The following is a 17,098-nucleotide window of genomic DNA, read 5'->3' on the forward strand; positions in this document are numbered from 1 at the left end:
AAAAAGTATAACAACTGTTTCCAGACTTAAACTGCAATGCCGGACTTTTGCTCCGCGTACGGACTGAACCAGGACTGAATCAGGACTAAACCAGGACTAAACCATTTTCAGTCCCGGTCTGGTCCCGGTCTCAGTACTGGTCCTGGTTCAGTCCGGCATCGCATTTTAAGTCACGTAAATGGGAAACGGTCGTTATCCGTTTTTTCCCCCCATTTTTCATTTAAACACAAAATCCAAAACTGTTTTTTTCATTTTGGTTTTGGAGACAAATAATGAAGAAAATTGTTGTTTTTTCGTTTTCTTATTTTTGATTTTATTTTGAAAAATGAATGAACGAATGAAACACGGATCTTGTTCAGTGTAGTTCCCTCATTTTACTGTGTTGTACTGTATATTACTGTAGTACTTTTGAGTATCACAGTACTTCAGTTCCATCCAAAGTAACAAACAGAAGTGGGAGGGACATGTTCCAGTTTGTTTCTGTAAACTTAATCACCACATTTATCAACTGTAAAGAGAAAAATATTTTCTAAAAACATATATATTTATTTTTTAGGAGAAACATCAAGTCTTCTCAAGTCACAGGCCTCAAGTCCCAAATCAGTGACCTTCAAGTCCAAGTTGAGCCCCAAGTCTTAGTCCATTTCATCAAGTCAAGTCTCAGGTCCTAAAAATAGTAACTCAAGTCTGACTCGAGTCCAAGTCACAACCAACAGTAATGAACAGGCGATTAATTTACTTTACAAATCACAAATATAATCTCCGAAAAACATTAAAAATAAATCATTCTGAATCATTCATTGTGCTTCTGATTCTTATAATAGTAAATCACAAGTCCAGATACAAAATCAATATGTTATAATTCACATTAAATGACAAATTCACTTAAATTCCTTCTTGTGCACACTTAGCTATAAACATTTCTTTATATCTTCACTTAAACATTTTCATATTTGGGCGTTTTTTGAGCTCATCACTCACAGAGTTCCAGATTTTGACCCCAGAAACTGAAATACAAAAACGTTTCCTTGTTGTTCAGACTCTGGCCATTTTAAAGAGATGCATTCACCTTAAATTATAACTACTTTCTCTTTCAGTAAAGTGTTGACTGTAAACTGAATATTTGTTGGTAGTTCTTTCCATTTTGCCTTGTAAATTGTTTTTGTTGTGACATCACAAGGTGGAAAACACAAGTCCAGGTCTGTTTTTGAGAAGGTAACAACATTATAACACGTCTCAAAGCTCACAAGAGTCCATTTTGTGTTAGATACCACCTTCAAAGTTCGTCTTAAAGGTTTAGTCTTAGGTCTTGGGGTTGGAAAATCTCCAAAACTACAACGCAAAAGCATCAACGTGTATTTTCTCTTTAGTTTTTACATGAAGAACGTCCTTTGAGCTGATCCCGGGTCAGTCTGAGAGTTCATTTTTACAGTGCCTGGTTCACCTCGGAGCCACCGACAGACGTCACAGCGGCGGCAGCGGTGGACGTTTGGGATCCACCGTCGCACCAGCGTTTCCACCGTTATAAAGTGTACATCATGAAACTGTGTGAAAATCTTATCGAGAGTTAATTATACGGAAAAGCCACAGAGTTACAACAGACGGTAAGTGCTGAATTTGAGATCAGAAAATTGCTAAGAACTTCTCCATAACTGAATATTTTTGTTGGCAGTACTTTTTACTTCAAATTCAAGTACGTCCATCAATTTCTATTTCAGACAGACCTTAAGTTTGTGTTCCAAGACTTGTTATAGCATTTTTTAGGAGTTGTATTTCTGTCAAACTTGTGTAAAAATGTAAAACGTTTCCATCTTAAAGTCTCACTATTTTTGCCCTCCACTATCGATGTGTTTCTATTTGCGGCCGTCGGGGAAAGAAGTTTGGGCCTGGTTCGTTTAACAGACTCTTTCACGCTCACGTCACAAAACCGGAAGACGTCTGGAAACAATGTGGACGACGACTTCCTTTGGGCTTTGTTGGAGATAGTGACTTCAACTAAATCTGGGAAAACTGCTTAAATGGCCTGGTTTTCTTCATCTAGATGTTGTTGTATTCCTTCTTTTTTCCTTTTACACATTTCCTGTTAACTTGTGTGTTATAACTACACCTGAAGTCGCCGTTCCCATGTTTCCAGACGTCTTCAGTAAGTGTGAACACAGCCTATTGGCCTGAAGGAAAATGGCACTTTTGAAAATGCAATCTCCATTTTCTCCAACAGATGTCGCCATAACAGAGTCAAACAGCACTTCAACAGAAAAGAAGCAGTAGTTTTTAGTAATTTGCAGGTGGAGCAAGATGTTACAAGTAAGATTTTGCTTATAAATTTCACAAATATATAATAACAACTATATATAATATCTGTTCTTGTTCAAATCAAATAGGCCTATAGTTAGTTTGTAACGCTGATTTACTCTTAATTACCAAAAGAATGGCAAGTTGTTTTTGTTCAGTTCTCTTTCCTCGCTTCATTCTCCTTGATTCCTCTCCTCTTTTGACCTGTTAAAATTCCTCTTTTCTACGTTTTGTTTATCCTTGATTACATGTGAACACTAGGCTGCATCATTTGCCCCAATGTCAGAAATTCAACTTGTATCCAATTTTAAAATGTGACAAAACCAAATAAAAGAAAATCTGTGAAATATTTGCTCAATTGAATAAAATTCACTGAGTCCACCAAGACTCTTAAGTTCCATCCTATTATTATTATTTTTTCTTTATTTTATTATTATTATATTTTTTTATGTAATTGCTTATTCAAAGTCCTTCAAGTCCAAAAGAAATGACACTTTTGCCTTATCTCAGAAACTAATGATGATAGAGACATAAAACTCGCTCAGATCTTCTCACATCCCGTACATGTTTACGTCACATACATCACCACTTCGCGGCACCGCCGAGCCACCTGGCGTGCACCCAATCCAATTCCACACACTTTTGCATCACCGTATGCGCGCGGATTTCTTCCCGAAAACGCTCGTCTAAACGCGGAATAAAAAGTGAAGACTCTACGCCATTTTTCTTCTGTTCTGTTCTTTTCACTTTCTTCTGTTCAGACCGTCATCGTGTAAACGTAGTCTGATCAATTCTACACATGTAGGTGCTGTGAAGTCATGGAAAATTCACTTTAGGTCATGAAAAAGTCATGAAGAAGTTTTGAAAAAGAGTGGGAACCTTGCGTCCCCCATGAAAATCTTTGACAGTTTGTGAAAATGCACAACCTGTCACCAAATGATCCACAATGTCTATATTTCTATTCAACTTCCATTGACAATATTGTTCTAAATTAATTATTTTTGATGTTATTAAAGAAAAAGACAGATTTTTTAGCTCAGATTTACGACTTCCACAGGCACTAAACTTCAGAGGCTTGATGGACCCAGTAAACATCAAGAGAATTTCATGAAATTTGTTACGGAACTTTACTTTGTCAAATGTAAAAAAACTGATACTAGGTACAGATTGATTTTCAAAAATTTTTCAAAAAGCTGGGCAAATGATGCACCCTAGTGAATACTCAGTAAACAGTTTTTAATTACGCTTGGATCGCTCTTCGTGGATTTATTTCACTTTTGAGGATTTTTAAAAGGTGGAACAAGATGCTTAAAGTGTCGATCTACAGCTTCACAAATGTTTGGACTTTACACTAATAATGAAGAATTACTCAAACAAAATTAAACTCCAGGTCTGTTTTTGACGAGCTAACAACACTCTAACCAGACTTAAACCTCAATTTTTGCGTAATACCGGCCCTTTAAACAGAGAAATAAAACAAAACAGTAATATTATTCGCTGTGGCTCCGTTTTTTGTTTTTAAGGCAAAGATAAAAAGCTGTGAGTTGTCTGTCAGTGGTTCCGATTTCGCCCTTTTATTCGTCACTTTTTTTTTTTTAGATTTGAATTTTCGATTAAGGCTCGACGGGCAGGAGGTAAAAGCGCCCATAACATAAAACCCAAAAGAAAATAAAAATAAGAATCAAAACATTAAAAGCACAGTATCATGCGTTCACTCCATTATTACAAACACAATTTACCAAACACTCAAAAATACGCATCTAGTCCCTGCAAGAGTCTAAACTTCACAGCCTTAAAGATGCAACGTGGAACTTTTTGGCTGGGGGTCCGTCACCTGCTTGTTTCTGTGGATACCTCGTCGCTCTGCCTGGAATGTTCCGCACTGTGACTTTAAACAGCTCTACTTTACATTTATTTGCTTTTATGGCTCAAAAATACCTCGAAAAACAACATTCTCTCCACAGATCTGACCTGTAACTTAGTCTGGTTTCGTCTCCGTGAAGATAGAAAGGTTTAATGCCATACTGCGGGACATTCCAGACGAAGCAACAGCGTCTCCGCGGAGAAAAGCGTCTGACGGGCCCTTCGCCGGAAAAGCTACACGGCGCAGCTTTAACTAAACACGAAGAAAATAACAGGAAATAAATGTATTTTTTTCACAAACTGACGATAAAATACTGTTAAAAATATGGTTATAAACAGTTCTGTGTGAAAATAAACGAAAGGGTTCACAGCGTTGGAGCTTTTAAGGGAAAAATTCCAAAAAAGTCTGAGTTTAAATTCTTCAAAATTCCAAAAGTAATTTCCAAAAATATTTCTTGATGTCACTTCAGCTGCAGGAATAAAACCACAAAATGCACACAAAAATTGAAATTCCAGAATCACCAAAAGAATTCACAACATTTTTTTTTTAATGATCACTTTTTTTTTATGAATTCGTAATTGGAAAAACCCACTTTCTGTTAGCCTGGTTTAGCCTGTTGAGAAAATTATTTGGTCGATATTTATGATGAAATTACAAAGTTCTGGTTGAAAACTAAACACCAAAAGTTATCGTATAAACTCTTTTAATCACAGACTGTATAAAGAAATGGACTGAGGAAGTTCGACAGGGTTTGGCTCCAGTCAAATGAAGCTCATTGAGGCTGAGAGTATCATAGCAACCAAAGAGCCAATCAGGAGTGAGGCTATTCAAGGTAACGCCCCTTAACATCCACACTTCTGGTTTGGCAAGGACTGGATACTTAGCAACACTGTCAGGCAGAATTATAGTTTTGCGTAGACCCACTGCACACCGCCGGCATCGCCTTGTCGCTGTCGTTTTTGATTTACGTATTTGTGTCGAGGTCTATACCCTGCAAAGTGATTCACTGCCAAAAAGTGAGGAGGCTTGGATTGTGTTCTTGTTTACAAAATGAAACGTGAAAGCGGAGTACCAGAAATGTATGTAGAGCGGACGCAGAGAGGATCAGTGACAGCCCTTATTGTCCGCATCTGCCGAGCACAGATTCCGAGACAGAATCCAAGACAGCTGCGTCCAGAGTCACTTTAAGTATGAAGTGTTTTCATTGTGTTTGGAGCTTTGGTGTTTAAACGACAATTTCAGTCACTCGTATCACTGCAATACCTTACTGCGTCCGGATCAGTGCCTATGGGTTTGGTAGTCAGCGTTGCAGTGGACGGCATTGCAGTAGTTGCCGTTGCGGGTAGTCAGTGTTGTTTTAGTCCGCGTTGTAGTCGGCGTTGTGGTAGTCCACGTTGGCATTGTGGTAGTCGGCACTGTAGTCGGCATTGTGGTGGTCAGTGTTGTAGTCGGCGCTATAGTCGGCGTTGTAGGCTGCGCTGTATTCAGTGTTGCAATGGTCGGCGTTGTGGTGAGGCCAATATTGAACAAAGACCCTTTTAAACGGGTGTTGCTAAACTTCCCTAGAGTTGCTAACAGAAAATAAATAACAATAACAGTTTTCCGGTTGGAGTTCATGTTTTTTTCCAAGTTGGACACGTGAAATGTAATAAAACACTTGAAGTGCGGACGTGACGTTGTCTCCGAGATCAGAAAGAAAGAATAATAAACCGCAGCATGGGTAAGAAGACGCCTGATAGGTCTGGTATTAAAGTTCATACCTTGATTTACGAACAAAATAACAAAATAAAAACCCCAGGATCATGTCGACCGAGATAATATGAACATTTACGACCAAAACACCAAGTCTGACGGCAGCAGATTTTTCAATAGAAACAGAACTAGAGCCAGAGTTGATGGAACCGGAAACACACCCATGCGCACTTCCTGTGTGGAAAGTGGGTAATCTCTGTCCATTTATATATACAGTCTATGATTTTAATGATTTTAATCTTGATGAGAAGCAATAAATTGTGAATAAGCATCTTAATTTTAACTTGTTTTACATATAACTAAAAGATTTTGTTTTTTAAATCAAGGTTTCAGCATTTTATTTTAAAATTCAAGCTAAATTACGCTCTAGAGATAAGAAAATTACACTTGAATATCTGATTTTTTTTATAACTAACCACAACATCATCCGTATTAATTAGTGTAATATTTATATATTTTTGAACTTTCTGCTGAGCCCTGACCAAAAGCATAACCAAAAAACTTTAAACCGATCTTTTACACAGCAACAAAATATTAAAACTTTTCAGATTTAGCCAACGTTAAAGCTGCACTGTGTAACTTTTCTGGTCGAGGGTGGAGATTGCTTTTTATTATTTTGTCTGGAATGTTCCGCAGTGTGGCATTAAACCATTGTGTCTTCACGGAGACCAAACTGGACCAAGTTACAGGTCAGTTTTCTCAGTATTTTTGAGCTTTAAAACCACTTGTAATTGAATAAATAAATGTAAATTAAAGCTGTTTAATGTCATACTGTGAGACATTCCAGACGGAGCGATGACGTCTCCATAGAAATGCCCAAAAAAATGTACACAACGCAGCTTTTAACAGTAATTTCATCAGTTTAAGCAACATCGTGGCCATTAAAAATACATGTTAAGACGCTTTAAAGTAGTTTTAATATGTACATGAGTGGGGTGGTTTGAAAAAATACAGCAAACATCAGATAAAACCATTTAAAAATACCAAAAGTCTCTTGATCGTCAGGCTTTAGAGGAGTTTAAAACGTGGAGGCGGCGAAAAACAGCAGCTGAGGTGGCATCAAAACGGCCCATTCACTTGTATTAAAAATATCGTTCTTTGTTAAAAACGGGCAGACGGGGGCGCTGCTGTCCGCCCCGGCCGGTCCAAGAAATGGAGGAAAACTGGGTCAAAAACACGAACCTGCCGATGCCGTAAAAACTTTCAATGCAATTCAAACGTACGGCATGTTTAATGCCGCACTGTGTGACATTTCCGCTACATTTAAACACAAAAAAAGAAGAGTAAAAGAGGCTCTAAATCTGTGTGTCATTTTTCAAAATAAAACCAAAAATAAACAAAAAAAACAACGATTTTCTTCATTATTTGTCTCCAAAGCCAAAATGAAAATCGGATAATGATTCATTTTTTCAGTTTTCGATTTTGTTTTAAATGAAAAATGGAAAAAAACTGATAATGACCATTTCATGTTTAGGTGATGCCGGACTGAACCAGGACTAATCCAGACCGGGACTGAGACAGGGACCGAGACCGGGACCAGAACAAGACTCAGACCGGGACTGAATCCGGGACTGAATCCGGGACTGAGACCAGGACTGAGGCCATGACCAGACCAGGACTGAGACCGGGACCAGACCAGAACTGACCAGGACTGACTCTGGGACTGAGATCAGGCTGAGGCCGGGATCAGACCGGGACTGAGACCGGGACCAGACCGGGGCCAGTCTGAGACTGAGACCGGGACCAGACCGGGACCAGTCTGAAACTGAGACCGGGACCAGACTGGGACTGAGACCAGGACCAGAGCAGGACTGAAAACGGTTCAGTCCTGGTTCAGTCCTGGTTCAGTCCTGGTTCAGTCCTGGTTTAGTCCTGGTTTAGTCCTGGTTCAGTCCGGCATCGCAGTTTAAGTCACATAAACGGGAAATGGTCATTATCCGTTTTTTCCATTTTTCATTTAAACACAAAATCAAAAACTGAAAAAATGAATCATTATCCGATTTTTTCATTTTGATTTTGGTGACAAATGATGAAGAAAATTGTTGTTTTTTCATTTTCTTATTTTTGGTTTTATTTTGAAAAACGAATGATACACGGATTGTTCCAACTGCAAATTCCTGAAAATTTCTCTCAATTTAAATGTGTTTTTTCTGTTGTCGTTGCTTTGAATATTCCGCAGTACGGCATTAAATAACTCCATTAAATCTCCATGTAGATAAGCAGTTCAAGTATGCGTATTATTCAAGTTATTTCTTCACCATAAAACAGTTGGGACTGAATGAGTGCAAGAGAGGCAAAGTAAACGCCGTACTGCGGAACTTTCAAACAAACACAGAGTTTTTATTTCCAGTTTTTCGGAGAATCGACATTTTAAAGGTCCTATATTACGCAAAATAGACTCGTGTGAGCTTTAAGTCATGTTTTAATGCCGTTATCTCATCAAAAACAGACCTGGAGTTGTGTTTTGTTTCGTTCTCACATGTTTGAGCTCCACCTTGTGATGTCACGAAGTGGTAGTTTTCAAGTTAACAGCTTCTTTCACCTTCAGTAGTTCAGTAAAATTTTGCAATTCCAGCGGCTGAAATGATCTAAATGATTTTAGTGAAGGTGCGTGGGAGTTTAAAAACACAATGGAGCACCTTCTGTATTACCACATGATGACATCACAAGGTGGAACAGAGTGTTTTCGGCTCAAGACAAGAACACTGACCAGAAAACAGCTTAATTAATTGGGGGAAAATTAAGTGTAATAATAAATGTTGACGATTTTAAAGGGAATTCATGACAAAAAAAACCTCCAGATTTGATTTCAAACGATTTAAACTTGTAGAAATGTGGATTCTTTTCAAATTCAGTGCGTCATTAAAAAATCCTTTAAAAAGCCACAGATTTGAATTGCATTTTTTTTCGCTTCGTTCAGTTGTTTAACATTGGCAGGATCCCGAAGAGAGACTCCAAAAACAACTGTAAAAACACACATCTGGATGGGAAACGGAAAATGACTTGAATTCTGACTTTTCTCGAAGTCTTTTAAGCGCAATAAAAACACCTGCGATTAAATAAATGCCAGAAATGTCTAATGCCGGAATTGGGAACATTCAGGGGAGCACCAATGACGGTTCCGTGGATCGAAGCGTCGCCGGAAAAGTTACACAGTGAGTCTTTAAAGTGGAGCTAAACCCGAAACTATACATGTTTTAACGCATTATTTACCTTTTTTTTTTTTTATTTGGGCGATTTTCATACAAATTATAGGCAACTTTGCAGATTTCTGGTTAAAAACACTCAAAAATTACGTGTTCTTGCCAGGTTTAGTTTAGATTTTCAGGTGTTCAGTCCCAGTTTAATAAAGGTACACTGCGTAACATTTCCGTTGCAGGTGCGTCTTTTGCCCGTTTCTATGGATATGTCACTGCACTGTCTAGAATGTTCCGCAGTGTGACTTTAAACAGCTCTGCCTCCCGTTTATTGGTTGAATCGCTCAGAAATACCTAGAAAAACAGGCGTTCCCTCCACAGATCTGACGTGTAACTCAGTCCGGATCGGTGTCCGTGGAGATAGAAAGATTTAACGCCGCACTGCGAAACATTCCAGACGAAGCAACGACATCATTCGACAGACCCTCCACCAGAAAAGTTACACAATACATCTTTAAAACATCATGATTCCAATAAGAGGTAGCGAGAATTCAAGTCATTTTCACAGATGTATTATTTGAACAGCGCGGTGTGGTCTGGGGGCGGGGTTTGCGGTGAGCGTTGGGGGCGGGGTTTCGAGGGGTCCGGGGGTGGTACAGTTCACATCATGACGTGGCGGCGCCGGTGCAGAGACAGGTGGTCAGATCTGGAGAAGGAGCGGTCACACTCGGTGCATCTGAAGGGTTTGATCCCCGTGTGTTTCCGGAAATGACGCGTGAGTTCATCTGAGCGGGCGAAGCGCCACGTGCAGCCCTCCCACGTGCAGTGGTACGGCTTCTCCCCTGGAAAGAACACACGGAGAGTTAGAACGACAGGAGAAGAAGAGGAGGCAGGTGTTAGAGGAGACGAAGAGCTGTGAAAGGTTAGGGACGACAGGAGAAGAGGAGGAGGTATCAGACGAGAAGAAAAGATGGAAATGGTTAGGGATTATAGTAGAAGAGATGTGAGGAGTAGTGTTGTAGTCCAAGACCGCACTAATCGAGACCAACACCTGTCCAAGACCTGTCCAAGACCTGTCCAAGACCCAGGGTTCCCACGGTCATGGAAATCCTGAAAAAGGCATGGAAATTGAAAAGGTCATGGAATTTTAGTATCTCTTTCATGCAACTCCAGCGTTCTGGAAAGTTCTCATGAGGCTATCCTGATTATTTCTGAACGTCTGCGCCTTTTGATTAAATGAGACGACAAAACCTATAATCCCAAACCATAAGGTGAGAGGAAAGGTTCACATTTCATATTTAGCCCTAAAAGTCTGATCAATTCTACACATGTAGATGCAGTAAAGTCATGGAAAATTTACTATAGGTCATGAAAAAGTCATGGAAAAGATTTAAAATGTTGTCAGTGAAAAGAGTGGGAACCCTGGAGACCAGGACAAGACTAAAACCTCTGAGGGTCAAGACTGAGACAAGCCCAAGACTTTTAAAGGCCAAGACTGAGACAAGACCGAAACCACGGCCCATCGAGACCATCTTTATCATTTTCAACATTTATGTGTATTTTACAGTTATTTTGGCACATTTATATCACTGTTTTTATGAATCTATCTCCATTTGATCACCTGTCAAATGTCAGATCTTGAGACTGAGACAAGACCGAGACAAGACCAAGAACAAACACGGTCGAGTCTGGTCTCGAGACCAAGACCGGTCTTAAGTACTACGACACTGGGTAAACTGTAGTAGAAGAAGAGTTAGGCATTATAGAAGAAGAAGAGATGGAAAGGGTTTAGTATTCTAGTAGAGGAAGAGCTGTGTTTATGTACAAAAGCAGTTTCATTACAACAATAACAATTCAAACTTTGAATTAAAATAATAATTATAATATTTGTTTTAAAAACAGAAGAGTGCTGATAAAAACATACAAACAGAACTGTTTGTGTCTGGATTTAAACAGTTAAACAACTTCAGGAACATTCTTCTTAGCTGCATAAATCACAGGGTCATAAACTTTTTACACCACAAAACTGGACCAAGACTAAACCCAGACTAAACCAGTTTAAGGTAAAAGGTAATATATATGTTTTGTCCTTGCATTGAGAATCTAAATCTGCAGTGAGGGTAGCTTGCTGCAAATTTTGAAAAGCTTGGCCAAAATTTAAGATGTAAACACTTAAATCTTTCAGAAAATGACTTAAAAGTAGTAAAATTACTTGTCCCTGCATCAAGATCATTTTTCTTACGATAAACGATCTTTAGACTAGAATGAAGCATCTCAGAACTACAGATAATAAATCTAAAAACAAGATGAATAACCTGATATAAGTTTTAAAATTTTGGCCAGAACAGAGAAATGTGCAGTGCTCCACCCTGGTCTTGAGCGAGGTTTGGTCGAGATCTATGGGGAACCAAACTCTTCACACACTGGCCCCGTCTGTCCTCCGAGTCAAATCTGAACTTTGTGTGAGTCTCTGTTATCCTCGTCTACATCACTTTAGGTAAAGCAGTAACATGAGTGTCGCCTCTGACCTGTGTGTATTCTCCGGTGGGCCTTGAGGTGTGAGCTCTTGGTGTAGACTTTCCTGCAGCCCTCGTAGTCACACATGTGGATCCTGCGTCTCTTCACGTCCGGAGAGTCTGGGTCCAGCTGCTCCAGGTCGATCACAGCGCTACAATGAAACACAAACACAAAACACACACACAAGAGCTCAGATATGAGAGATAAAGATGCTTAAATGATGTTATGTGTGTCAAATAAGACTGTGATTGACTGACGAGGATCATTCTGTCAGAATTGGGACATTTTAAATCTTAATATTCATCTGAAACAACTTCTGCTGTGGATCACTGCACAGCTTTTTTTTTTTTTTTTTTTAGATTTGGACCAAAATGACGACCCAATCCACTGATTAAGAAAATAAAACTGAAGAATGAAGTTAGTAGAGAAGAGTGGGCGTCTACCAGCTGAAAATGTGAATTGATCTGCAAAATAATCTGCTGCACCTGATTTTGAAAAACATAAAAAAACAGAAGTGGTTCATTTTAAACTGTTTGCAGTGGTTCAAAGTTTCCATATAGTTTTCGAGGATCTTTTCACGACTCTCAGAGATTGAGGTAAAGTTAACAACCTGATTTGCCGCACACACACACAAACAGTGTCAAACTCTAATTCACAGAGGCCAAAATTAAGTCCTGGGCCAAACTAAATATTTATTGAAAAATTTCAACAACATCTGCATGTTTTCTCTTTTTTTGAGATTTGTAATGTTAAACCTTTTCTTATTAAAATAAATGTTTAATAATAGTTTTGCTTAAACATTGAATCCAGAACAAGCAGAATATAAAAAAAACAACATTTTAAATAAATAATGTCTCTATAGTCGATCTGTAACCAGCGGGCAGCTCTAATACATATTTGATATGATCTCATGGGCCAAATCTAATTATACTGCGGGCCAAATTTGGTCCCCGGGCCTGAGTTTGACATGTCTGCTCTAAATTATGTTTGTGCAATTAATTGAATTTTGATCACAATTTCGATTTGTGTTTGAAATTATCTCCAAACTCATAAAATTGAGTTGAAACGGTAAAGCTTGGGATATTTTTTATAGAAACAAGTATATTTATTTTATTTTTTAAATATATAGATTGTAAAACAGCAGGATATATAGTTTATTTTGGATACATTTATGTTTTTTCTTTGCCTTATTAAGTTTATTTTATGTTTTATACAACACAAAACTGCTCTAAGGTTCGTATTTGTAGCCTGAATTTATTTTCAATTTGAAAGTTTTGCATAAATTATCAATAGCAAAGTGTTTTTTGAGAGAGAAAAGCTGAATAAATGCATCGTGTAACTAAAAAATAATTGTGATCATGATTTTTTTTCCATAATCAAGCAGCTCTAGTCTAAAAGTCCTCATTATAAGACACCATGAAGACAGGATATTATCACATTATATAATCCAACTGTAGTTTTTATTGCTTTATTAATCCTGACCATTACAGTTAATGTTTGACACAGTCGCCTCGAGCCTTTGCACGCCACAAGCACATTTCTAGTGTAATTCAAACTCTGTCCACTAAGAGGCAGCATGTATCTCCTGATCTCGCCCTCGGCCTTCCTCCGGTCCACTCCAGAACTTTGTGTCCAGTATTTTTGTAAACATATTTTAATCCTCCGTATTCTGTTTTTGTTACATAAGAGTCCAGTCACTCAGGCTCAGCTCTGGTGCAGTGAGTCACACTTCCAAACGGACCGCATTACCCACAATCCCCCACCGTGACACGATAAGGAAACGGTAGAATTAATACAACTAACAGAGCCATGTAGGTTTGCGGAACGTCTGGTTAAAGGTTTTCTACGGTGAAATGTGTGTGTAAATGTGTGTGTAAATGTGTGTGTAAATGTGTGTGTAAATGTGTGTGTAAATGTGTGTCAGATTCTCCAGCAGCTTCATAAGTCCTTGTTGAAGTAATCCTGGTTTAGTCTTGGATGAGTCCTAATTTAGTCCTAGTTCAGTCCTGGTTTAGTCCTGATTTAGACCTGGTTTAGACCTGGTTTAGGCCTGGTTCAGTCCTGGTTTAGTCCTGGGTTAGACCTGGTTTAGACCTGGTTTAGTCCTGGGTTAGACCTGATTTAGACCTGGTTTAGACCTGGTTCAGTTCTGGTTTAAACATGGTTCGGTTCAGTTCTGGATTAGTTCTGGATTAGTCTTGGTTCAGTCCTGGTTCAGTCCCAATTTAGACCTGGTTCAGTCCTAGTGTAGTTCTGGTTTAGGCCTGTTTTAGTCCTGGTTCAGTTCTGGTTTAGTCCTGGTTCAGTCCTGGTTCAGTCCTGGTTTAGTCCTGGTTTAGTCCTGGTTTGGTCCTAATTTAGTCCTCAGCTCAGTCCTGGTTTAGTCCTCAGTTCAGTTCTGGTTTAGTCCTGCTTCAGTCCTGGTTCAGTCCTGGTTCAGTCCTGGTTTAGTCCTGGTTTAGTCCTGGTTTGGTCCTAATTTAGTCCTCAGCTCAGTCCTGGTTTAGTCCTCAGTTCAGTTCTGGTTCAGTCCTGGTTCAGTGCTGGTTTAGTCCTGTTTTAATCCTGAACAGCGTTAATATCAATAAAACGGTTCTGCATCATTTTGAGTTAAAAAAACCATCAAATATTACACATTTTTACTCAGCTGGCTCCTTTATGTTGCGAATTTCTGTTGTAAAAAAACAAAAATACAACACACAACCCCCCCCCCCCCCCCCCCCCCCCCCCCCCCCCCCCCCCCCCCCCCCCCCCCAAACAAAATTTTTAAATAAACATAACCAACTATTTTTATTCAACCTTTTCTGATTTAAAACCGAAAGCAGGACCCAGCAGCTCTCGTCTCTCGTCTCTCGTCTCTCGTCTCTCTCGTCTCTCGTTTCCTTTCTGTGTCGGTGTGAGTGACAGCCTGCTGCATTACGTAATTTTGTTTACAGCCCTGCCCAGTCCCTCTCTCCCTCCCACACACACACACACACACACACACACACACACACACACACAACGCACTCACACAGATCTCCCATGATGCTCCGCTCCTCTGAGGACACTCCCGGTGAACGGTTACAGCTGCCTCGCCCGTTGGGTGTGGCACAGGCTTAATAATAATGTCTCCACACGAACGCGCCGCCCGCCCGCCCCCTCCACTGCACCGACTTGTTTTATATGGAAAATGTGACGCCGGGTTTAATCGACGAAACTCCACTGGTCATTCACCGTTTATTTAGGGTTTTAACGAGGGAAAAAAAACAACAACAAAAAAAAGGATCAGAATTGGATAATATGTAAATTTCAGCGCGTGATTTGACCAAAAAAAAGAGGAAGTGAAATTCAAAATCACGTCGCAAACAGAGCCGGAGACGTGTTTTTTGTTCCATTCGACGCACAAATCCTGCACGTTTAGGCCGAGCTGTCGTCTCGGATGCAAAGAAAACACCCTGTTCCACCTCGTGATGTCATGGTTTTAAACGCCACACGCCCTCACGAGAATCATTTGGATGATTTCAGCGCTGGAATTGCCAAACGATACCAGGGGTGTAAAAATAACCAAAATATCGTGATGTCGTATCTTCAAAGTTCTTACAATAATATCGTGGACCGTCACAATATATCGAATCACACGTTTATTTGCTTAAAGTCATTTCTATGGTGCAGCAAAAGGTCTAAGCAAAGACTAAACCAGGTCTAAACAAGGACTAAACCAGGTCTAAACAAGGACTAAACCAGGTCTAAACAAGGACTAAACAAGGACTAAACCAGGTCTAAACAAGGACTAAACCAGGTCTAAACAAGGACTAAACAAGGACTAAACCAGGTCTAAACAAGGACTAAACAAGGACTAAACCAGGTCTAAACAAGGACTAAACCAGGTCTAAACAAGGACTAAACCAGGTCTAAACAAGGACTAAACAAGGACTAAACTCTAAAACCAGGTCTAAAACAAGGGACTAAACCAGGTCTAAACAAGGACTAAACAAGGACTAAACCAGGTCTAAACAAGGACTAAACAAGGACTAAACCAGGTCTAAACAAGGACTAAACAAGGACTAAACCAGGTCTAAACAAGGACTAAACCAGGTCTAAACAAGGACTAAACCAGGTCTAAACAAGGACTAAACAAAGGACTAAACCAGGTCTAAACAAGGACTAAACAAGGACTAAACCAGGTCTAAACAAGGACTAAACCAGGTCTAAACAAGGACTAAACCAGGTCTAAACAAGGACTAAACAAGGACTAAACCAGGTCTAAACAAGGACTAAACCAGGTCTAAACAAGGACTAAACAAGGACTAAACCAGGTCTAAACAAGGACTAAACAAGGACTAAACCACGTCTAAACCAGGACTAAACCAGGTCTGAACCGGGACTAAACCAGGACTAAACCGGGTCTAAACCGGGTCTAAAACCAGGTCTAAACCAGGACTAAACCAGTTCAGTCCTGGTTTAGTCCTGATTATCCTGAAGAAATCGTAATCGTAAATTTTCATTTCGTGATTGTAATTTTTGACATCGTAACTAATCCGTGTGTCATTCGTTCATTCGTTTTTCAAAATAAAAACAAAAATAAGAAAACAAAAAAAAAACCAATTTTCTTCATTATTTGTCTCCAAAACCAAAATGAAAAAAACAGATGACAAAACAAATGATTTGTTTTTTCAGTTTTCGATTTTGTGTTTAAATGAAGAATGGAAAAAACAGATAACGACCGTTTCCCGTTTACGTGACTCTGTGACTGCGATGCTGGACTTTTGCACGGCGTACGGACTGAACCAGACCAGAACAAGACAAGGACTGAGACCGAGACCAGGACCAGGCCGGGACCAGACTGGGAAAAGTAGAATATTAATAACAGTTTTTGCCTCCACAAAATATCGCAATAAATATCGTACCATGAGATTTGGATATCGTTACATCTAGGATTGTGCAAAAATATTGAAATATCGATATATCGTATGGTTTAATGTGATGATACAGTATCGATATCGTGAGCTGCTGTATCGATATATCACCAAGAGCATTTTTTGGTTTATTTTACTACATTATTTTGTTACAGCTACAGTTTGGTTGTTTGTTTCGATGAAGGAAACTCGTTTATGCGACACATTTGACATTTTCACTGTTTTGATGATTAAAATGTTTGTGTTTCATATGAACTCTGCACAAAACGTGATTTAACAAAGACTTTTAGTATCACAGACATGATTTAGACTTTATTTTGTTATTGAACCGTATCGAATTGATTTGAAATATATCGTATGGAATCGAAAGTGCACTTTATCGAGGTGTGTATCGTATCGGCAACTTCTGAATGACACCCAGCTCTGGTTACATCCAACTAATGTCTACTCAACTAAAAGGTAAAAGGAGCTGTGAAAACTACCACTTAGTGACATCACAAGGTGGAACCGAGCGTTTTGAGCTTTGGAGATGTAAACAGACTAATAATAAAGATTTACTCAAACATGGGAATGAAACAAAACACAAGTCCAGGTCTGTTTTTGACAAAATAACAACATAATAACACGACTTAAACCTC

At 39.2% G+C, this 17,098-nt stretch overlaps 1 protein-coding gene across 1 annotated transcript in view; it reads right to left on the bottom strand.

The window, feature by feature from the left end:
• Window positions 1-6,806: 6,806 nt before the first annotated feature.
• Window positions 6,807-17,098, bottom strand: part of klf8 (Kruppel-like factor 8) — a 78,350-nt gene continuing 68,058 nt past the window's right edge. Inside the window, exons 6-7 of the mRNA XM_020941120.2 lie at window positions 11,574-11,713; window positions 6,807-9,887 (exon numbers count right to left, since the gene is read on the bottom strand). Of these exons, the coding sequence (XP_020796779.2) occupies window positions 9,706-9,887; window positions 11,574-11,713 (322 nt within the window). The 3' untranslated portion in view covers window positions 6,807-9,705. The remainder of the gene's footprint in view (window positions 9,888-11,573; window positions 11,714-17,098) is intronic.

This window comes from Boleophthalmus pectinirostris, unplaced genomic scaffold (genome assembly GCF_026225935.1).
Source record: "Boleophthalmus pectinirostris isolate CB_2022bp ecotype Guang Dong unplaced genomic scaffold, ASM2622593v1 HiC_scaffold_12, whole genome shotgun sequence".
In the NCBI taxonomy this organism is placed as follows: Eukaryota; Metazoa; Chordata; class Actinopteri; order Gobiiformes; family Gobiidae; genus Boleophthalmus; species Boleophthalmus pectinirostris.